This window comes from Aethina tumida, chromosome 5, assembly GCF_024364675.1.
Source record: "Aethina tumida isolate Nest 87 chromosome 5, icAetTumi1.1, whole genome shotgun sequence".
NCBI classification, from domain to species: domain Eukaryota; kingdom Metazoa; phylum Arthropoda; class Insecta; order Coleoptera; family Nitidulidae; genus Aethina; species Aethina tumida.
The window spans coordinates 28,014,179-28,038,385 of NC_065439.1; the positions used below are offsets into that span (position 1 = coordinate 28,014,179).

The 24,207-nt window shown below is 33.1% G+C and overlaps 1 protein-coding gene across 3 annotated transcripts; it reads right to left on the reverse strand.

Moving 5' to 3' along the window:
- Window positions 1–68: 68 nt before the first annotated feature.
- LOC109599089 (RING finger protein nhl-1) lies at window positions 69–24,207 on the reverse strand. Of its 3 annotated transcripts, none has more exons than XM_049967787.1 (8): window positions 23,989–24,207; window positions 18,277–18,398; window positions 5,808–5,950; window positions 4,272–5,723; window positions 2,688–3,957; window positions 2,111–2,430; window positions 1,025–1,165; window positions 69–586 (listed from the first exon to the last, which is right to left on the reverse strand). In XM_049967787.1, the coding sequence occupies exons 3-8, from the start codon at window positions 5,940–5,942 to the stop codon at window positions 155–157; spliced, it is 3,750 nt and encodes a 1,249-aa protein (XP_049823744.1). In that variant the 5' UTR covers window positions 5,943–5,950; window positions 18,277–18,398; window positions 23,989–24,207; the 3' UTR covers window positions 69–154. The 3 variants fall into 3 exon arrangements, with proteins under 3 accessions (XP_049823744.1, XP_049823745.1, XP_049823746.1); XM_049967788.1 differs by having other exon boundaries at window positions 23,959–24,207; XM_049967789.1 differs by lacking the exons at window positions 18,277–18,398; window positions 23,989–24,207 and adding an exon at window positions 10,746–10,886.

The window sequence follows — 24,207 nt, forward strand, 5'->3', positions numbered from 1 at the left end:
ATTTTTTATAATTTTTTGTAATAATTCTGATAACTAAATAACCAGGACAAAAATAATAAAACGGAACGTAAAGAAATGCAAATATTTTATTGATTGTAAGTTAACACACTGTGAATTGAAAAAAATTAGACAAGATTAAAAATTAATGAAAATTTCAAAACACTTGAATCCTATGATTCTCCCGATCACACACCAGGATATGTCCGTTTTGTGTCATGGCCACGCCCTCGAGTCCTTTGAACTCGCCTTTTCCCAGTCCCCAGCATCCGAAGGCTTTCAAAAATGTACCGTCGGGCTGGAATATTTGTATCCTGTTGTTGCCCGAATCCGCCACGCAAATGTAGCCCTGGTCATCCACAGCTACGCCACGTGGGAACTTGAATTGGCCTTCGTCTGAGCCTTCCGTGCCAAAAGTGGTTATCACTTTGCCGTTTACGTCGAAGATTTGGATTCTGTGGTTGTTGGAATCGGACACGACTACTCTGTTGGTGTTAGATACTGCTATGTAATGGGGATGTTCCAGTTGTCCTTCTTTGCAGCCCATGGTTCCGAATTTTCCCACAAATGTACCATCAGATTGGAAAACCTAGTAACAAAGGACGGAAATTAGCAATAATGGAGATATTTATAAATGGATACTTCTTTAATTCTATGTTTTTTTCTTGTTATTAGTGAATTTTACTCTAAATAAAAATATATTCCTTGTAAGCAATTAACAATTAATTATTCAGAGTGATAAATATGTTGATGTCAGTGGAATACATTTCTGATAAAACGTTTAATTATTATATGGACGATCAGAGTAAATATAATAAATAGAATACCACTTCAGTGGGGCCTGAAAGTTTTTCCATTCAGTTATAAAAATAACAATACGAAACGTCACGAAATTCTATAAATATAAACCAGAGTGAATTTCATGTATGATTTATTCTTATATGCACATGAATGTGGGTCGCTGACATTTTTTATTTTCAGTGATTTTTACTAATTAACCTTAAGAGGTTGGAAGACATTTTTTTACCTGCACTCTGTGGTTTTCCTTATCACATACGTAGATGAAGCCTAAGGCATCTGTGGTTATGCCCCATGGATAATTGAATCTTCCATCGGAAGTTCCCTGGCTACCAAACGACCGTAACCATCTGCCTGAAGGATCGAACACCTAAAACAAAAAATCAACTCAATCATTTGCTACTTTGAAGCACTGTATTTATCTAATTAAAACGGTGGAACGAATCCCACTCGTATAATTGATCCATTAGCAAGAACGACAATAAGCGGCCAGTTAAAACCTTGTTTCTGCATCGACGCTTTTTAGTTCATCAATTAAAATATTCTATCTGACAGTAAAGCCTTCCCGTCTCAAAATTTATTCGCGAACGTGGTTTTACGCATTGATAGCTAATTAATTTTTCCCTTTTGCTCATATTCATCAACGACGCTCCATATTTTTTTTCCCTAGCATTTCAGAACCACAGAAAAACACGATGTGAAAAGAGTGCGGGTCTGGAAGGGGTGGGAGACACCTTCCGTAAGGGATTAATGATGTTCGATGCGGACCGATATTTCAATTAAAAGCGCGGAAGGAGAAATAATTCGTGGCTAGTCCGTAAATAAATGTTTCCACGGGAAATTCGATTGGAAGAAATGAGGGTCTTGAGCCGCGGAAAAATGAATAACGAAATCGCTAAAAGCATTTCTCTTTTTATATAAAGTTGTGGATAATATTTTCTAAATGAATGAATCAATTTCAAAATGTTTATGAACTCATTCATCATCTTTTTACATTTTTTTGTAAATAGACATATTTAACATCTAATTTGTTCTTAACACTAGATTCAAGCTTTAACACTGTTCCTCCTCGATTAAAGAAACATGCATGAAAGGTATTCGAAACAAAAAATCTTTAATTTATCAACTTTTGTGGGTCTTTGAACAAACCAAAAAGTCTTCAATTTATCAACTTTTGTGGGTCTTTGAACAAAACAAAAAGTCTTCAATTTATCAACTTTTATGGTTTTTTTAAGGGAATGACATGGACTGTCTTAATTGCACTTAATACAATTAAAGTATGAGTGGAATTTTGATTGAATTAAGAGATTCTCACCTGTATCCTATGGTTGTATCTATCAGCAATGATGTACTGGCCAATACGATTGACCGCCACTCCGGCGAGGCAATCGAACTCGCCGTCTCCACTGCCATACTGACCGAATTCCTTCAGGAAACGACCATTAGAGTCGAACACTTGGACACGATGATTCGAGGAGTCTGCCACGACGATGGAGTTGTCCGGGCCTACGGCGACGCCGCGTGGCCACGTGAAGCATCCGGCTTCGCTCCCCCGACTACCGATTTCGAACAGCTGTTGGCCTTTCTGCAAGTACTGCCCTTTAGGGGATGTACCTGCCGCTGCCACTGCGATACCTGTTTGACACATTTGATGTAAGAAAACAATTCTATTTCACTGCAGCATATTTTGTGAAAAATAAAGAGGTGTTACAGAAATTCATATTTCATTTAAATACTCATTTAAATAACACGAAGAATTTCTGTGATAATATTGCACTGGAGGAATACCAACAAAGCTAACGAGTGCTAAGCTGGACCAGTTTAAGTGCGAAACGATTCACAAGTTTCATGGACTATTTAAAAAATGAAAAGAGAAAAATAAAGTTACTCACCGGCTGCTACCGCCGCCGTAACTGCTGTAGGGGTAGTGGGGGAGCCTTGCATGTTTTTTGAATCGTCGTCTGAACTGGCAAGCTCCGTCGACGATCTCAAAGGCAAACCTAGGGACAATCTTCTCGCCGTAGCCGAACTGCTGGACGATGGCGTCAGCGACGACGCACCGCCCGAGTCTTTATCCTTGGCTCCGCTGCGATTGCCATACTTGTTCTTCAAATAGCGTGCCCATGAACTCAGGGCGGCGCCGTCCTTTTCGGTGCCGGTCGACCTGTCCGGCGAGTTGTCGCGGGATTTCAGGGCGTGAGTAGATCGGCTGCGTGCAAGATCGTGACTTGATGATCCTGCGGAGCCGTAACCACGCGACGCCAGATAGGCGGAAGGATTGGAAGTGGTCGGTGACACTGGTTCGTCGTTGTCGTCGTCGTCGCCGAATTGCTGACTGCTTTTACTTCTCGCGAGTCTTTGACGTCGTTCTTTCATCGCCATGTATCTTGACCGGCTTGTGGGGTATTTGTCTTCACTTAGAGAATGATCGTCGTCATCGGCTGCGATGGCCGCTGAGGACTTGCTTTTGTTTAAGAATCTACTCGTGTAACCGTATCTCGGTTCTTCGTCTTGTACTGGAGGTCTTGTCCTTGTATACTTGGGCGACTCCTCTTTTTGTGTCGTATATTTGGATCTGGTGCTGTAAGAGTCCGGTCTACTACTTGTTCTACGATCGTTATCTACACTGCCATCTCTAGCATGGGCACTTCTAGCCAACAACGGCCCTATGTCAGACTTTGCCATTTCTTTATTGTCCGTTTTCTTGGTTTCTTCGTCCGATTCACTAGAGTCAGTCTCTTCTTCAGAACTGGACTCAGTCTCCTCCTCATCCTTACTAGCAGGCGCAGGCGTAGGTGTAGTAGTCTTGTTTGGCAGGAATCTACTCTGGAAAGGCTTATGAGCAGCTTCTTTATTAGATCCCGTGGACGAAAGACGCGATCTCGTATCAGTCGTGTCGTTATTCCCCCTAGCCAAATATTTTTGCTTAACTTCTTCCGTGGTAAACGGAGCGCCAGTGCCTCTGATGGCACTGCTCGAACCGCTCGACGATTCCGTCGACGTATTGGAATCGGAACTCGCTGATCTCGCGGATTTTTTATGACCCGAATCGGAAGCTCTTCGAGTCGCTTGGGCGGTGGCGGTTTTGCTGGCAGCGGTTTTGCGCTGGGTCTGCTGCAGTGAACCGACGGATTCGTCGGTTTCTTCGGTGCTGGAGGCCGCCTGAAGGAAAACAGTGCGTTAGGGAGGTGGTTGAGGTAGGTTGGGGCTCTTGCACACATCTTCATGCTTCACACAACAAAACACAAATAAACTGAACTGAGTTGAAGGTGTGGTAGTAGTAGTAGAAGAGAAAACGGTAAACATGCCAATGTGTGATCGAGTCTGTAGTACTTTTATAGTTAATCTATTTTTTGAGTATCACAATGGACGGCAAGCAAACGACAATAAGTTTCTTTTTTTACATTCTAATTAAATTAATCTAAATTTATTTAAATCAGGTACAGTGTATGAGGTTACGGTTCATCTAGACTCACCTCGGGGGCGGGGGTTTTCCTTTGAGCGCTGTGACGCTCTTCAGTGGTAGTACGTTCGGCTGGTCTAGTTTCAGCACTTTCCGTAGAGGTGGTGGCTTTATTCTGTTTCTTAATTCTAGCTATTTCGTCTTCCTCGCTCACTTGTCTAGTTGCTGGTGGCGGGGGTCTCTTTGGGGCCGGCTGTTTTGGCTGAGGGGCAGGTTGTGGAGGAGTTGGGTTTTCCTTCTCCTTTTTTTTTCCACTCTCATTGTCTTGAAGTTTTTTCATAACACGTGGCGAGTCCGCCAAACGTGTGATACCACTGAGGGGTCCTCTGGAGGCGTCCTCAGTATCAAATACTCGTTCTCTTTCGTTTTTGTGGGCCGCAGTGGTTCTTGCGGGCTGTTCGTTGTCGGAGTCATCGTCTCCGGCATTACGTCGCCTGTAACGGCTGTAACGAGATCTTGGAGGTCTTGAATCGTTATCGTAATCATCGCCGTAGTCGTTTCCACCTCTGCCATACCGGTCCCCGTATCGGTCGGTCGTAGGCTCCTTTCTGCGCTCCCCAAATTTCCTGCCACCAAGCAAAGGTTCATCCTGTTCACCGTAACCTCTGTCATAACCACCCTCTTGGTTATGCTTAAATTGTGCGGCCAATCTGTGGTCGCTCTTGGATCTCATCAGACCTGGACTTGGCGTTAGCAAACCTGGATTCAAGTGACTGCTGGCAATGTTTAAGTCACCGAATCCAGCCACATGTAAGACTAGTTGGTTGGGATCATGTGCTAAGACTAAGCGAACTTTTCTGCTGTAGTCTGCGTTTTCATATTCGAAGTTTCTGATGAACTCCACTGTCTTTAAGAATATTTCTTTGGTGTCCATAAGCTCACAATCATCCCACATATCACCGGAGCCTTCTTGCATGTGTTTGTCTGCCAAGTCGCAGTTGCTCAATATGTTGGATATTTCTTGTTCTAGGTTGTCTTTAAGTGTCGTTAAACTTCTTAGCTCAGTGCCTAGATATTTACCGATTTCCGTTCTTAAATAATCTGTACGATCCTTCAAGGCTTTGTTGAGCCTCCTGTAAATTTCTTCCACTTCCTCGCCCACCGACAAACAATTGGTTTGTATACTTTGGGCGTTTTTCTCTACCAACGAGAGGGTATCTTGTAATCTGTGAATACCCCTCCTAATTTGATTGTTGATTCTAGTGATTTCTCTTCTAAGGATTTCCATGTGGGCACCCTTGCACTCTTCGCAGATCTTTTTGTCGCAGTGTGAGCAAAAGCTGCAGTAAGCTTTTTCGGAGCACACATTGCAACGTTCCATCACTTGCCCGCTGGTGGGGTCGGGGAGTTCCCCGGTGATTTCTATGTGCAACTCGAGGAATCTTTGCAGGGTGACATTCGTGGGGAAGCCTTGCACGCCCTGGTACGGTATCCTGTGTTCGGCTCGACATTCTGGACATTTCACCTAGAAAGAAAAGTTTAAATATTTATTAATATATTTATTAATATATTATATCTAAAATCTAGGTTGAGTAAGATAGTTTGTTACCTGTCTTCTGACATAATCTACTAATCCTTCAAGGCATGGTTCCATGCAAAAGCTGTGTTGACATGGCAAAAGCTTTGGGTTCCTATATCTATCTAAGCAAATGGCACACGTGAGTAGTTGCTCGAATTGTTCCATTATTCAGTCTGAAATGGAAAATAACAAATATTAATTTATAACCTATAACCTAACCAACAAAATATTCAATCAATTGACAGAATAATTATTCTTTCATGTTTGATATTCAAGTGAATATGATCACGTCTTTACATTGCCACCGAAAGTTGAAAACAAAAGTAACAGACATTGCAAAAGAATGCATCGAACCCATACGTATGTTATGTCTAAATTTACAAATGACACGAACAAACAAAAATGCTTTTTCACGAAATGCGTAAGCGTCGTCGTATCTGACAAATAAAGGTGCACGCATCTGTTGGCATTTTTCCACTTTGGATAATCTAAAACTGTGTTACACACGGTCGATGTATTTAAATCGAAAATAAGTTTTTCAGCGGTGTAGCGTTGGGCTTTCCGAAATATAATTCGTCATAAATATTCAGCAACCTTGCTTTGCCCGCCATTTCGTGTACGGGGTTCCCGTTGGCTTCCCGTTTCTCAATGATGATGATTATTTTATGGGACTTGGTCGTTTTTCATTATCGGCGGTTTATTTACGGAGGTTTTGGATTAGAAACGATTAAAATTTATCGGGCTGGTTCACTGATATGTTCGATATGTGGTTGCACAATTTATGTACGGTGCCAGGATATTTCTGCAATTGATGCTGGCCTGGCGTTTGCAGTCAGGCAAGGAATAGCATTGCGCCATCCGGGATACTTGAAATTATGTTTATGTCAGTACGTTTAATAATAAAGCCGATTGGATGGGGCGTCACAATATAAACAATTCCTGCACTGTTTGTTTCACTGGTCCAAGAAATTAAACTAGCACCAATTATTTTTAAAATAAAGAATTCCATCAAAGTAAATACCAAAGATCAAATAGTTCATACAATTTTCTCAAAGTTAGACCACACCAGAAGACCAGGAGAGGTTAGACATCCTGATACAACTTCAGTAGTAAAGTTCCTTTCTTGGAGCTTTCAACTTGAAGAAAACGGTTTGTGAGTGTACAAGAATATTACAGGCACAGTTGGAAGGATATGTTGCCATATGTTATACCTCAGCTCCAACGAACATATTTGGGTATTTTAATAGCCCACATTAACTGAAACTATTAAAACTCGTTTCTTTATATATGAGAATGTAGATGTGAAATGATAAATCATTTTGTATGATTCTTGGCACATTTTCATCTCTTGTTACTGTGTTGGTGTCTCAAGAATGATAATTCCTCGCCAGAACACCCGTTCATCATCAACTCCGCAACGCCATCCCACTTCGTCTCCTCCTAAAATACGAAGACACTTCGTCACCGTCCAAAAAACTGGGTCCTTCCTCATACCGGCCGCGAACCGAAATAAACGTCGCCGTCTTTTTCGCGTGGAACGGGGGAAAACCTTGTTTGCGCACGCCACTGGGTGCACCTGATCCTCCGCGCGGTACTTTAAATAAACCCGATGGCGCTGGAATTCGCATGTCGACGCTTGATTCCCGTGCGTCGGGACGTCGGACATGGTGATTCGGACGGGTCGGTGACGTCACGGCGACGTTTAATTTTAGACGTCTTTACGGCTTGCAGATTTCGAGTGGTGCTACGCGATGCAAGAGGCGCCGATGTATGGTTTTTGCCGTACCGGTACTCTCTGGGAGGCTTCTAAAGTTACTCCAGTGGATTTTTATTGACACAATTTTCAAGATTCTTTTAAATAATGAATAGTACTGTCTTTCAAGGTTTTATAGAGATAGCATTTTTGATCAAGAATTGCAAATTATTTTCAATTTGTTTCTGAAAACTAATACCTTTCCATTTATATGAAAAACGGTCAAAATTATCACTGAAATCAATAATAGTGATAAGTCTAATTTTAATAATTACAGATCTATCTCTATATTAAGTAATTTCTCTAAGGTGTTATATTCTGTCACTTATTAAAGTGTTCCTTATAAAATTTCTCCAAACCAACACGGTTTTATGTTAGGCAGGTCCACCACCATTAATTTGATATGTATGACTCATGATATAAGTTCGTCAATAGATCGTCAGATTTACGTCATTTATACAGACTTTTCACGTGCATTCTATACCACTGACTATTCTATACTGTTGAACAAACTTGATACTTTTGATCTTAATGATACTTTTATTAATTTAATTGAATGTTATGTGAGAAACAGAACTTGTTACGTCAACTTCAAAGGATTTATATCTCACACTTACAATGCATCCTCTGGCATACCGCAGGGGTCTCACTTGGGACCCCTATTATTCCTTTTATTCATCAATGACTTGTTTTTATACCGTAGTTTAGTCTATGCTGATGATCTGAAGCTATATTATCATGTCGACAGAATTGTACAAGCTCTTACTCTGAAAAGTGATATTGACACTTTGGTGTAAAGAAATGCTTTATTGTAAGTTATGGAGGATGTGTGTTGCTGTGGAAGGATTGCTGTAAAGATCTGGACGTTTTATTTGGCAACGGATTATCTTTTGTGTCACAAATAATGGAAGTTTCTACATCAACTTCTAAGATCTTGGGATTTGTTTTACGAAGCTGCAAATTGCTAAATTCTCGAATTGCATTATAGACTCCCATTTACACTTGCCATCAAATTAGCCAGGAATCTATTCAACGGCGATATCTTAAGAACAATGTATACCCTGTACCAATGTAACACCAATCACAATCTATTCCTACAAGAACATTCTATGGACTCACTGAAAAAACGTCACCAAAGTATCTTGTCAATATATTAAATGACAAAATTGATTGTTTTTATATATTATCCAATATTGGATTTAACGTGCCAAGACTTAATTCAAGAAGCAGCGTTTCTCTCACCACACCAAGACATAGAACCAATGTTCTACTAAAAAGCCCAGTTTTCCAAATGTGCTGGACTGCTCATGTGTCTATTTGAAGTTAATTTAGTTGAAAATAAATAAAATTTATTATTATTATTACAAAGATGGTAAATCAGTTGAATTTTTGACAGGCCCCAGATCGAATTTCAAAAAATTTTTGTTCCACACGCGTCACATAAAATATTCAATATTTCATTGTTCCAAACGAACATTTCGTTATTAATGTTTACGTATTATATATTTCCATGTTATAAAACAAATGCTGCATCGAAGCATCCCCGCGAGAGTATTAATAATAAAATATTAAAACGCCGGATTTATTTTCCCAATTAATAAAATGTATATTTACATAAAACAGCCATTATAAAGATTTATACGTGTTTCAATTTAAAATCTCCTAACCGGTTCACTTTACGGATCGTTTCACGTCGAAAAATTCACAAGGAACAAAATATTTTTAATTAAAGTTACACACGAGACATTCGATTAGTCGGTTTTAATGAACAACAATGAAATCGGAAGTCGTCCCCAGAAACGTATGAATTGCCGTTTTGTAATGGGACCGGGAAAATCAATTTCCTGTCAAATTCACTCCACATATCGAAATTGCTTTTGAAAAATATCTTACTTCCATCGTAACGTCTCTTATTTGTATAGGAAAACTATGAATAATGTTTTTTTTTAAATGGGAGGATTTTGCTCATCTTTAACTGCTGACTAAGAAATATTGGGTGACATTTGGCTCGACACCAATTGACCGTTTAAATCTAATACGTTGAAAATCCTTGGTCACTGGTACATTGTAAACATTTAAAGGACGCCATTACATATTTTTAGATATTCTAGAAAATAAGTGATTCAATAAAAATAGTTAAAAATATTTATGATATAATATGCCTCATCTTTATAGAGTCAAATCGGAAAGGAGCCTGCCAAAAACGCGTCTCAATTAAAATATTTTATTCCATTGAACTAATTGACCCACTGAGAGCCTTTCCATTGTGTCTACGAAAATCTTATATTAAAATCTAAATACCGGAACTTTAATTAATTAAAAGACACAAAATCTACGTTTTTTATTAACAAGCCCAGTGGTTTTATCTTTCATAATTTGCATGAGCAGTTAGGAGGTGCATTTTTAATTGTCCTTAAAATTAATACACACCCCACTATAAAATACAAGTTTTCAAGAAGAATCTCGATAAGAAACTCAGCCTCAACGAAAATAATTAATCTTAATTAAAACACAGAAGAGGAATTTCTTATTCAAACTTTCCATTTCGTGTGAAATCAACGAGTTTTGTCAAAGGACCAACAAACAAAACCGGATCCGGAGCCAGAAATTAAAGGGGAATGTATGCGTTTAGTGTAAATGTAAATATAGAAGATCCTTGTCTTTGGGATGTAAATTTGAGAGACGCTTTCGTTGAAAAATGGCGTAATCCTCGCACCTTAACTAGGGCTTGGTTTTATTAAAATTTATTGTTGGGATGACGTTCCACGCAAAACTTGGATGTTGGAGAGAACATGCATATGTATTCACATTATCCTACTTTTTCCTAATTAAAATATACTGTGCTAAAAAGTCTTTTTAGGCTGGAATATTTTTGACAAATTAATCGTCCATCTTTTCAGAAATATTTACTAGATTTAAATGCTGATCTGTGACTAGAAGTTGTTTTACACATAAATTTTTAACTGTTAATTTCATACTACTTAAAACTTCAAACTAAAAGCGAATCAAATTACTTGGTGAAGTATAAATTGTATTCGCAGAAATAGACCTTTAAAAGTTTAATCAGTTAATTAAAAAGTTAAATAAAAACTGTATAATTTTAATGAAATTTTAATTTATAATGTGCTGAAGTAGTTTTTCAAATTCCCAATCGTCTGTAAAAGCTTTAAACATTGAATTACGAAAGCACCACGCCAAAAAGCCACTCGTTCTACCTTTTCCTAATCTTCCTGTCAAATCACAACTCCACAAAACATCACTACAATTAATGAAAGGGACGGAATTAAAAAAAAAAAAAATAGTTCAATAGTCTGTGGCAAAGAGACTGTTAGCTCTAGCGTCGCGACGCGGGTTCTGTGCTGCTCTAGCCTCCAGACGCGAAATACTATTGGCTCTAACCAAAGGCGTCTTAAGTTGGCACCGCCGAAAACGTAGGCCAAAGCGTAGGCTCCGATGATTCTCGTCGACGAAGCGTTTGTCGGCGGACGGAGTAATAAAATTATTATTAGCACCTGGCATAACGGATAAGTTCCCGAGAAATTTTGTTTGTTGTGGCAAAATCGAAGAAAATACCGCTTTGATCTGTTCCGTTTCCCGGAAATCGGCAGGAACACTTTTTCAGCTCGGAATGAGACAGTAAATTCGTTTATTGATCTAATTATAAGTTGATCGAGCTATTTAATGTAGTTTCCCCGGTTGTCCCACATCCATGGAAAAACTAGGCTGTGTTTAATTTAACGTAAAGAGAGTTGTGACCTTCATGTCACTCTGCGTTAGTCTATTTTTAGCACCCAACACACGCCAAAACTCACATCAACATAATTTTTTAAGTTCATTATCCTTAGAAATCATACGATGCAAAGAAAAGCACCAACTGAGCCAAACTCGTGTTTTGTGGGACGGAGATTTTCGAAATCACCAAAAGTTTGACGGTGAAACTATCAATAAACGTTCTCATCACAGCTATTTTTGGCCCCAAAAAGATTTATTCCACGGCGTGGGATATGATTTTTCCAGAACGAAAATAAAATTGTCTGACGTATATTTTTACTCATATTTGAAAATAAAACTTTATAGTAATAAAATAACAACACGTCCGTTATTGTGTGTGTGTATGTATCTGTTGGTTTATAATTAAAAGTTGGCAAAGCGGAGAAATTTCGAAAAAAACTAGGTTCCTTACTTCTAACTAAATGAGGTTGCCCCGACATGAAAGGGAAAAACTTCACGGATGATATTAGATTTCGTGCAAGTTTCTTGTTTAGTTCATTTACGTCACACATAATAATATTATATGATCGAAAAGTAATTTCGAACTCAAAATGAACTCCTCACTTCCGGAACCGTCTTTCTCTTTTTTTCTTCTTCGTCGTTTCCGGCTTTTGCCGTGGAAAGTCATTTACGCATCTACTTTTATCAGTGCTTGGGGATGAAGTTGGCACATTATCGTGTTTGATTATTCAAGGAAACGCCAACATCTATCTGCCATTCCGATATAAAACGTCGATGGGAGATGAAAATGTGTTTCCCTTTTATATCTCATAAACACAACGTCGTAAACGAGACGATAATTTTATACGTCGGCGTCGTATTATGTTTACTGCGAAAAATTATACGTTTTTATTTAATCTTCGCACAATTATGTTTACACCGTGTAATTTTAGTGTAAAAGTTCATGTGTCTATCTAATTGTACTTCTTCGAAAATGCTTCCTTAAAAAAATAAGTATTTAGTCAGCCACAAGAAAAGTAGAATGCTTTTTTGTTTGATAAAAAGGTAGTTATTGAGGTAATATGTACAATTTTATCACATTAGTCCAACCAAACAATTACCAAACTCTTTTTCAAGTCAAAAATATTATAAATTCTGTTCAAACAAGTTCATCAGTTTCAGCTCATTGTCTAGATGGACGAAAGTCATTTCCTTGCAAGTAAAATACGATCAATAAAAGAGTTATTTGTTATGCTTGTAAGGAGATACTTGACAATTATCCTTACTAAATTTATAAGGAATCCATTTTTTATTAAATTCACTGTATGAAGCCTCTTCTCTTGGTTGATTCAACACTATTTCCAAATATGTTGCATGAGATATTACTTAATTTGGTCGTTGGTATAGGTTTCAGAATAACCTTGACGTTGTCCATCTTCAATACATTCATTGCTTCTTCCTAACCAACGACAATAGATCACCTTCTCCAAATTCATTGGAAATGTGATGTGTCATTTCTGGAGCAGATTCTTCAAATAATAAACCAAATTTTTATGAAGTAAAGCATTTGAGTATATCAATTTTTTATAGTTAGAAAAAGGAGAAATCTTTCAAATCATATATACTATAGAGCAGTATAAAAATATATTATAAAAGTTTATTCAAATAATCCATGAGCCAAAAAGATAATCATTACTTCTTCTTAACCAACGACAATAGATCACCTTCAAATTCATAGGGAATGTGATGTGTCATTTCTGGAGCTGATTTTTCAAATAATAAATCAAATTTTTATGAAGTAAAACATTTCAGTATATCAGTTTTTTATAGTTAGAAAGAGGAGAAATCTTTCAAATCATATATACTATAGAGCAGTATAAAAATATAATATAAAAGTTTATTCAAATAATCCATGAGCCAAAAAGATATATCATTGCTTCTTCTTAACCAACGACAACAGATCACCTTCTCCAAATTCAATGGGAATGTGATGTGTCATTTCTGGAACTGATGTTTCAAATAATAAACCAAATGTTTATGAAGTAAAGCATTTGTGTATATCAGTTCTTTATAGCTATACAGAGGAGAAATCTTTCAAATCACATATACTATAGAGCAGTATAAAAATATAATATAAAAGTTTATTCCAATAATCAATGAGCCAAAAATATATATCATTGCTTCTTCTTAACCAACGACAACAGATCACCTTCTACAAATTCATTGGGAATGTGATGTGTCATTTCTGGAACTGTTTTTTTCAGATAATAAACAAATTTTTATGAAGTAAAGTATTTGAGTATATCAGTTTTTTATAGTTAGAAAGAGGAGAAATCGTTCAAATCATATATACTATAGAGCAGTATAAAAATATAATATAAAAGTTTATCAAATAATCCATGAACCAAAAAGATATAACTTTTTATGGTGCTTAATATTAACAAAAAAGTTATACTGCAGGAATCGTGTGCAAAAAAGCTGGAAGGTCCGGCTCCCTTACTGCAATCAATGAATTCAATTTAGTTCGTGCCCCCCTACTAACGTTCATTTTACATATAAAAACACACCCTGCACATCAACCATATCAATATCAAACAAGTGGTTCGAGTCAGCAGCCATCAAACGTTTTGATTAACGCAACGCCGTGTTTGATCCTGCACACAAACCAGAAAATCTCCGGCGATTAATCATATCATTGTGCGGTTTTCGCCGTCTTTATGTCGAATACGGACTCGATAAATCTAAGGGTTTATGCATACGGGAGACCGTTCCCATTTTTTTTTTCCCGTGCACCCTCTCCGCCGCATTTATAAATGAACGGACTGACAGTGACTTGTCACAGGCGTCGACATCAATTGCTGGATCCGTCAACCGTTTAGGCGCACGAACAAATTGATTTACTAGAAAGGGATTTTTTGGATTATAAATTGCTAACGAAAACATGCCGAAATGAAAGAGAATCGGAAGCTTTATTTTATTACATTTCGTTGGCCCCAAAATTTGGGTGAAAGTAGTTGCCCGGTAAATATAGATTTACTCTTGACGGACGGTTTAAACTGTTTAAAGTGCCCTCCCAAAAATTCCCCAAATTAAAATTTGACCACTTGAAAATTCGAACAAAAATCCACGTGAAAAATATTTAATTCAGTCAACAAGCTTTGTAGTGTCTGTCGCTGTGGAACTTGGAATGCGGATTGTTTTGTTCGTGTTCCGATTTAAATAAAGCGCTTTGTTTAAAAACGAATGCAATTAATCTATAAATATTTTACTGCAAATAACCACGTGCTTTTCGTTCTAAATATACTGGACGGATTCTCTTTCAAGGTCGACCGTTCTATTCTTAATTCCTCTTGAAATAGTATCTTGTTGTTTTTGTTTAAGGGTTCGTTCACATTTTTATTCGATTCGAAAAAGTAATTGATGTATTAATATTTTATTGATTGGTTGAAGGAGTAACAAACAAACTAATCCATATTTTCAACAGCACACCATTAACTATGAATATTGATTTGTTTCAAATTATATATAATCATAAAGCCATTTCTTGGTTGCTTTCTAAAATACGAAACCCAATTTTAAACACAAAAAAGTGTAACTAACGAACGAAAAAACTGAAATTAACCGACCTATTTATAGTCGGTGGAACAGTGGACCAACGGCAGGTGAATCAGTTGTTGAAGCATTTAAGTGGAGCAGGTGCCCAAAATAAATATCTGCATATTTCAAACGATTGCTTTTGGTTCAAGTGCAAATTCGCGTCACTTTGTTTGAATACGGTAATTGAAAGTTAATCTCCAACGGACAGGTACACGAAGGCGTTTGTGCAAAACATATTATTTTTGAACTGAGTTGATATGTGGCTGAAAAGTCCGTTTTGGATGTCTCTGGAGGCCCAGTCGCATAACACGTTGGATTCGACAAATGGGTCCCAAATCCTTATTAGGTTTTCAAGGAGTCTCCCAGGTGGGATGAATATATGTAAAAATCCAATATGAAGCGTCATAGTTGTCGCACTGGATCCAACTTTTTCTATTAAACCTATTTGCAAATGTAATAATGTAGAACTCATATATAAAATTGTATAGTACTCATTATATGTATAAACATACAAATGATTTTAATTTTTTTAGCAATTACAACTTCAAGTCAAGTTAATTATAATTACTATAAAAATTTCAAATCAACATCTCTGTCCATTCTCCATAAACTTTTAAGGGAATCACTCTGTAGTTTCACATAAAATTGTGTTTATAAGTAACTTCTGATGTTTGAGTTTCAAGTTGTACAAGAATTTATGATTTTAAATGAGTTAAACTTGAAATAGCAGTAGGAAAAATTTAGTTAAATTTTTCTGTTGATGAATAAAAAAAATTCCTATACTACACATTTAATTATAGAAGTATTTAGGTATATTCCACTGACTGCGGCATTTTATATTTGTAGAAAATGGAAATGAATAAAATTGAAATTAACATTTCTTTTAGAAATTACAACTTAAGTCAAATCAATTATAGTTACTATAAAAATTTTAAATCAATACCTTTATCCATTCCCCATAAACTTTTAAGGAATAAGTTAAGAGACTCACTCTGTAGTTTCACATAAAATTTTATTTATAAGTAATTGCTGACGTTTAAGTTTCAAGTTGTACAAGAATTATTGATTTTAAGTGAGTTAAATTTGAAATAGTAGTAGGAAAAAATCGGTTAAATTTTTGTATTGATGAATAAAGAATATTCCTATACTATACATTTAATTATAGAAGCATTAAGCAGTATTCTACCGACTGCACTTTTTGTATTTTTGTAGAGAATGGAAATGAACATTGAAATTATGAAGATAAATCCAATTTGTCTAATACAACACACAGATGTGTTATTATAATTTTTTTATTTTTAAAAAATAAAATTTAATTAGTAACTAAAAATTAATTTTAATATTAGCCTTGAAAACATTGATTTGTTAAACTTAGTTAATTAAATCAAGATTTATGACTTTGCTCATTCATTTTTAAACTCATACTCAATTAAGATGAATCTCACAAACACATAGAAGTGAGTAAATTAAATTTGATGTTTATAGGTTCCAGTAAATTTATGTAAATAAAGTATATTTTCATTGTACCCATAAACCAGGAGTTTTTATAAGTATCGACGAGGTTTTAAATTGAAGAACAGATAGTCTTGCTGCAATTTGTACTCCTGGGAAATTACCTCTATAAAACCCAAATTGTACCACTAGAGATTCAAAATTATTCGACTTTCCCTTGACGTTTCACTTAATATTAAAATTTTCGGCAGGCAGACTATTTGATTGTATTAATTCACTGTTTGTGCCTAAACAAACACGTCTGATAAAATAAAACATTTTTTATTAAAGTTTGATCGATTGTATAAGGGCGAATTAATGCCATTATATCAATATTTCAGAGGTTCTCAAGTGCACGTAACGCGATCTCCAAAAATTTCACCTCCTCCCGCCTTATGCGTAAGGATTTCATCCAATTTACCGCAAGGGTCCCGAGATAACTTCAAAGTAAAAAACCTAATAAAAACCAATTTGCTATACTTTACACTTTTCGCGTCTATCTACTTAAATTTCCTTCAGTGCTTTACAAGTATCCAGTGAGTATTATGTCGTTACGGAACGTTTACAGTGAATGTTTAAGCTCGCTTTTCCCGCCGCATCACCTCAGCTCAAAAGCTTCAATTTTAATGGCCGGGTTGTGTTGGTCTTTTTTGGTTTATTTAAAAAAAAAGCTTTTATGGGCGTTTCAGCTATAAAAAATATTTCAGTTAAGTTAAGTTTGCGCCATCTATTACCGTGTTTGAAAGTGTAAGAAGCTTTATTTAAGTCAACTTAAACATCAGCGACCTCTGCGTTACAGTTACTGAACCAGAGAAATAGTCTATTTTTAAAATCGACTTAAAAGTAGAAACCTGGTATTTTAATGCTTGGCACTGGTCATTCCATTTCTAATTCAGCTGCTGTAAAATAGATGGACACTTTTTTACATTGTCAGGAGACCATTTGAATTGTATATACAGGATGTTTACAAAAATAAGGTAAAATATTTAAGAGTTTTTTAAAACAACAAATTTAATAATTATATTAATATTAAATGTAGCAAACCAACACCAAAGACATGTAAATTGAAACACATCAAAAGTCCTGCGGACGAAACGACGGTGCGAAGTAACTGAGGACGTCAAATAACGTGTTAAAGTTAAATTTCACGAAGAACGCGAGAAATAGTTCGTCATAAACGGAATTCGAGGTACGGATGTCTTATTCGGATTTAGCTGGTCGCCGGGAATGTTAACTTGTGCGACAGGTGAACCAAATAATCTTTCAATTAAGCTTACGGCCCGGAAAATAACATTATACAAATGCTGCGGCAAAACTGCAAAGCTTTGGGAATTAATCCGAATGCGTTTTTCAACGACGAACTCTGTCTGTATGGAGAATTTTTTAATTAAAGTTTTTTTTCTATATTGAGCAGCAATCCCAGAATTACCCCGTTATAACACTACTTTTTTATTAAAGCTTCACACGAACTGCGGAACTTTATAAACTTCATTAATGACCGGATTTGAAATACGTTTTAAAATTTCATATAATTTTTTTTAGAGCCACTTAACATTTATTGTCCCGTTAATCGAGTAAACAGTTGTAGTGAGCAATTTGTGGAGCTTATAAATATTGTATGGGCTAATATTTTATCACAACATAATAGTTGTGCCAAACATTGCGCAACGTTTATCGGTAACTATTGTGTTAAACACCGAAATGAATACCAGAGGCAAAATGTCCCCGCGTTGACAAATTAATGCCCTCTAAATAAATAAATTGCATCATCCATAAATCCATTTGAACATTGATATATTAAACATGTAATATTTAAATATGTGATTAATCATCACCGTGTAAAATTCACAATCATAATTTACCATTCCATGTAACACGTCAAAGGTAATACCCGCACTGATAAATCCAGCAGGACTTGATTTATACAATTTTAAGCGACTCACTTACCGCGTATTAGTCGATTCGTGATTAGTCAATCTGTTTCTTCGTTTTGCTAAAGACTGCCGTCATCCGAGGCCCCTAAGGGCTTGAAACTACCTACTTCTCTTTTTTATGGTTCGTTTGTATTCCTGCAAAAACAAAGGGGATATTAGATAGACAATCCTTCTGGTTTGTACTTTGCTTTACCAGATATGCCTTCGGGGTAGGAACTTTGTAATGGAAATTATGAGCAGTGCAGACGTTCCAGTTTTGTTTGATTAGATTAATTAACAATTGAAGTTCAATTGGAATATAAGGTTTAAACAATTATGTGGGTTTTCATGTGAAATGTTTGTTGTGGTCTATACAAAAACATAACAGATATTTATAATATAATATAAATATCTTGTGTAGCTTCAAAATACTACATAAATTATTTTCATAATAATATTTATTACGTAGAAATATGTAACTAAATAATTAAATTACATAAGTTATTTACATAAAGATAAGATATTTACTTATAAGATATATTATATTATAACAGAAAAAAAATAATATTGTCTTTATTGATAACTATTTGTTTGTTACAAAAAAGATGATAAATTAACAATATTAATATGATTGTTTAAAAAATCAAAATTTTATTTAATATTTTCAAATTATAAAGTGAAATGAGTATTTAAGTAAATAATTAAATAATAACATAAATTATTTATTTTATTAATAATTAATTATTTGATAAAAAATTAGGAATTTATTTAATAATTTATTTTTTGAAATAAATTAATAAATAATAATATAAATGAATTATTTCATTTTTAATTTTGATAATTTTATTATTAAAATCAGTAATTTATTTAATAATTCATGAATTATAAATTAAAATATATTGTCAAGTAAATAAATAATGCCAAATTATTAATTTTATTTTCTTTTTTATAAATTTATTTTATTTTTATTATTTATAATTTAATTACATTATAACAGAAAAAAATTACAAAAACAGAACAAATATTTATAATATAATATAAATATTTTGTGTAGCTTCAAAATACTACATAAATTATTTTAATAATAATATTTATTACATAGAAAAATGTATTTAACTATTTAAATTACATAAGGTATTTACATAAAAAAATCATTCAATTTCACTTATAAGATATATTATAACAGAAAAAAAATAATATTGTCTTTATTGATAACTATTTGTTTGTTATAAAAAAGATGATAAATTGACAATCTTAATATGATTGTTTAAAAAATCAAAATTTTATTTAATATTTTCAAATGATAAAGTAAAATGGGTATTTAAGTAAATAATTAAATAATAACATAAATTATTTATTTTATTAATAATTAATTGTTTGATAAAAAATTAGGAATTTATTTAATAATTTATTTTTTGAAATAAATTAATAAATAATAATATAAATGAATTATTTTATTTTTAATTTTGATAATTTTATTATTAAAATCAGAAATTTATTTAATAATTCATGAATTATAAATTAAAATATATTGTCAAGTAAATAAATAATGCAAAATTATTTATTTTATTTTCTTTTTTATCAATTTATTTTATTTTTATTATTTATAATTTAATTACATTATAACAGAAAAAAATTACAAAAACAGAACAAATATTTATAATATAATATAAATATCTTGTGTAGCTTCAAAATACTACATAAATTATTTTAATAATAATATTTGTTACGTAGAAATATGTAACTAAATAGTTAAATTACATAAGGTATTTACATAAAAAATTCATTCAATTTCACTTCTAAGATATACTGCTATAAGCATGTCGGTGACGCGAACGCACTAGATTTATGTGTCTAAGGCGCACTGCGCCTGCGCCTGTCATGAGCATGTCGGTGACGCGAACCCATAAGATTTTCAGTTCAATAACAGTAAATTAAAATATTATTATATTAGATTTATTTTTCAAATTTTGTGCTTATTTTAAACAATCCCGTGTATTACAAACAATATAATATTTGAAAAGAACAATTTCATGTAAACTGATATTTCCCATATCATCCAGCTACAACAACAATGGGCGCAAACAAAATGTAAAATTAGACACAGTTCGTAATACATAATTTATCGATATTGATATTACGTGCTCAATTTCTCATATGTATAACACATGTACAGTGCATCTGCAATATATTTTCGCAATAATTCAATTCAAACAATATTGCAACAATGGCCCATTAAGCCTTTTCTGCTGTATAACAACGTTAACTTTTAAAATTGGATTTTAGATTTAATTACTATATAGATTTAATCTTTATTTTCCATCGTCCCTTCTAACATCAAACAATTCCAACAACAGAAATCTTCGCAATTATTATTTACGCAGCGTCGAGCACCGACAACCCCAAAAATAAGATCCAGCTTCTTTGCCGTCTAATTGCATTGTCAGAGAAAAAAAAAAATGGTACGTCAATACTAATTAGTGGGGCACATCTGAAACTGCAGTGCGGATCGCCGGCAGCGGGAGTCGGCGGAGTTGCATTCGTTACGTGAACGGCCGCCGTCATAAATTATTTTTTCACGCGTTGGTCGCGCGCCAAATATTTCTCATATTAAAAACATCGGTTTTTAAATAATCTCTGATTAAGTCTGATAGCGTTCAGCTGCTCGTCTTGAGTGGGACTCAAAACTTATTGGACAATTTCCACGTTCGCTTTGTAAATAAAAAGCCCACCCCGCTTTAACCTACGTGAGAGTTTTGGCGATGAGTAATTTGAATTTCAAACGGGGGAGTGCCACAGTTATGCAATTAGCAAGCGTGTTTTTTTGGCCTTTTTAAGTCGAGATGTTTTGTTTGACTAATCAGGAAGTAGTTTAATTTTGAACGGGTTTATGGGGGGCAGGTGACGCATGAGTATTGGAAACATGGCAATGAGAAATTTGACTGTCAGTTACTACAATGTTTGTTATTTAATTTTAGGATAGCTTGCTAATTATAATATTTTTAAATGGCAACATGTGGAGTGCAGCTTTTATTGTACACGACAAATGTTTTATTTATTTCTCTGGGCTTGCCTATATTTCATAATAATTGTTTGACAACATGTCTATCACGTTGCATTTACTGAAAAATTGCAAAATTAACGTTTGTATAAATAGAATTGGAAATTAACATATATTATTACACTTTTATTAAAGTGAATAGAATAAATTAAAATTTAAATAATTACTCATTAAAAATATTACACAAATTTGTCGATTTAATAAATCAGATTATTTTGTATACATATACATCTATGTGAAACTCATATCATCATTAATTTTTAATTAAATTACAGTCAGTTTGTTAATTATATATCAGGGTATAAATAAATTTATGGAAATTGTTTTAAAATTAAATTACCATATTAAAATTATTTTAATCAGCTATTTAAAATTTTACGAAATAGTGACAGTAATTTTAATAAATTTAATTGAATAATTTTATTATTAAAATCAGGAATTATAAATTAAAATATATAGTCATATAAATAATTAATGACAAATTATTTATTTTATTTTCTTTTTTATAAATTTATTTATTTTAATTTTATTATTTAATTATATTATACAGAAAAAAATAATATTGACTTTATTGATAACTATTTGTTAGTTACAAAAAAGATCGTTAATTGACAATCTTAATATGATTGTTTAAAAAATCAAAATTTTATTTAATATTTTTAAATTATAAAGTAAAATGTGTATTTAAATAAATAATTAAATAATAACATAGATTGTTTATTTTATTAATAATTAATTGTTTGATAAAAAATTAGGAATTTATTTAATAATTTATTTTTTGAAATAAATTAATAAATAATAATATAAATGAATTATTTTATTTATAATTTTGATAATTTTATTATTAAAATCAGGAATTTTTTTAACAATTCATGAATTATAAATTAAAATATATTGTCAAGTAAATAAACAATGACAAATTATTTATTTTCCTTTCTTTTTTATCAATTTATTTTATTTTTATTATTTATAATTTAATTACATTGTAACAGAAAAAAATTAATATTGTCTTTGTTGATAATTATTTATTTGTTGGAAAAAGATGGTAAATTGATAATCTTAATATGGTTATTTAAAAAATCAATTTTTTTTTTAAATAAATTAATAATTAATAATATAAATTATTTATTTTATTTTCTTTTTTAATAATTTATTTATTTTATTTGTATTATTTATTTGTTGATAATTATTTATTTGTTAAAATAAGGTAATCTTAATCAAAAATTTATTTATTATTTGTTTTAATTAATTAATTAATAATAATATAAATTATTTATTTATTTTATTTCTATTATTTATTATTTAATTATAAGAGAAAAAAAATTAATACTGATAATTGTTTATTTGTTTAAAAAAAAATAGTAAATTGATAATCTTAATATGGTTATTTAAATAATCAAAAAAATTTCAAAATAGAACGTAAAATGTTCAAATAAATATTTAAATAATAACATAAGTTATTTATTTTAATTTAGTTACCACAGAAAAACATTAATTGTTTGATAAAAAATGAAGAATTTATTTAATAATTTATTTTTCAAAATAAATTAATAAATAATAGTATAAATTATATATTTTATTTTTAATGTTGTCTAATCCTTGTTGATAATTATTTATGAAGAAATTTAATCTAAAATGTCCATATTATTTAAAAATGAGAAATTTATTTAACGATTTATGAATATATTTAAATAAGTAAATTTATAATAACATAATTTATTTATTTTATTTTATTTTTTCTCAATTTATTTATATTATTTTAAAATACTTCAAGAAAAACCTCTTTTTCACTTTAATAAAAGTAAATGAGGCAATGTAGATGGGAACATATAGAGTCCAGAATGATGCGACGAGGTAAAATGGTTCCCTACCGTTTCTAAACAACTTTTGGGCTCCTTGGAAAGAATTACGGAGGGATAAGTTTTCCATGTGGGTTTAGAAAAAAGTTAATGGGTTTTATTTTTCTTCAAAATAGTTTCGTACGATATTCACAATATTAAATTTGATCTTTAATCCACAGTGTTTAAGATAAGCTTAATTTATCTTTATACACATACAGTAAATATTAAATTCATTAATATTTGAACTAAATTATAAAGATATTAAAGTGATATATTTGTAAATAATTTTTTCTTTGTTGTATACATATATTCAGGTTTTATAATACTTATAAATATCTATAAAATTAAAAAATATACTTGATAAATAAAAAAATCATAGATATAATTATTTTCAGGTACTTAAGACATAGTTTAGTTTTCTTTAATTGCGTTTTCGTTTGAAGTAAATTATGTGACTGGCTGTTACAGATTTATGCATCTGCTTTCCGTGCCAAACGAATAATGTATATTCAAAATTACTTCCTATATTCCAACAGTTCGTACACTGAGTAAGTAATGTATAGTGGTTGTATTATTTTACAATTAAATTCTATTACTCTGTTGTACCCCATTATTGATGAAGCAACTTAAAATAAATCTGCATAAAGTTAGTAACTTCCAAAAATTATATTTTAAAAAGTTAGTCATATGACAATAGATATGGAGGATTTCCTTGACATTATCTAAATCCACTCACACACACACACACACACACACACATATCTAAATTGAATCCACGTGGCCGGTACGTGCCGGATGAAAATAGAAAACGCACCCGACAAGCCCCAGAAAAAGCCAAACTCACACTTCGTCTCCACTGTATGTCGAACGGTTCACTTGCCGCCAAAATGGTGGCGGTTTAATTAATTGATTCGGCGGTGTGGTGCACTACGAACTGGTGCTCCTTGGCGGCGGCACCGGATGAACTGTAGGTGACGGCGGCCAGAGCCGGCGTTCGTCTGTGTTTGAGCTGCCAACTTTGTGGCTATTTGAAATAGGTCTCGGAGAAATTATCAGCTCATTC

Excerpts from the sequence above, each read along its gene's own strand:
- LOC109599089 (XM_049967787.1), bottom strand. The coding sequence starts at position 5,942 with ATGGAACAATTCGAGCAACTACTCACGTGTGCCATTTGCTTAGATAGA. Across the intron at positions 5,724-5,807 it reads TAGATTATGTCAGAAGACAG|GTGAAATGTCCAGAATGTCG; the intron begins GTAACAAACTAT and ends TTTTCTTTCTAG. Across the intron at positions 587-1,024 it reads AGGAAAACCACAGAGTGCAG|GTTTTCCAATCTGATGGTAC; the intron begins GTAAAAAAATGT and ends CTTTGTTACTAG.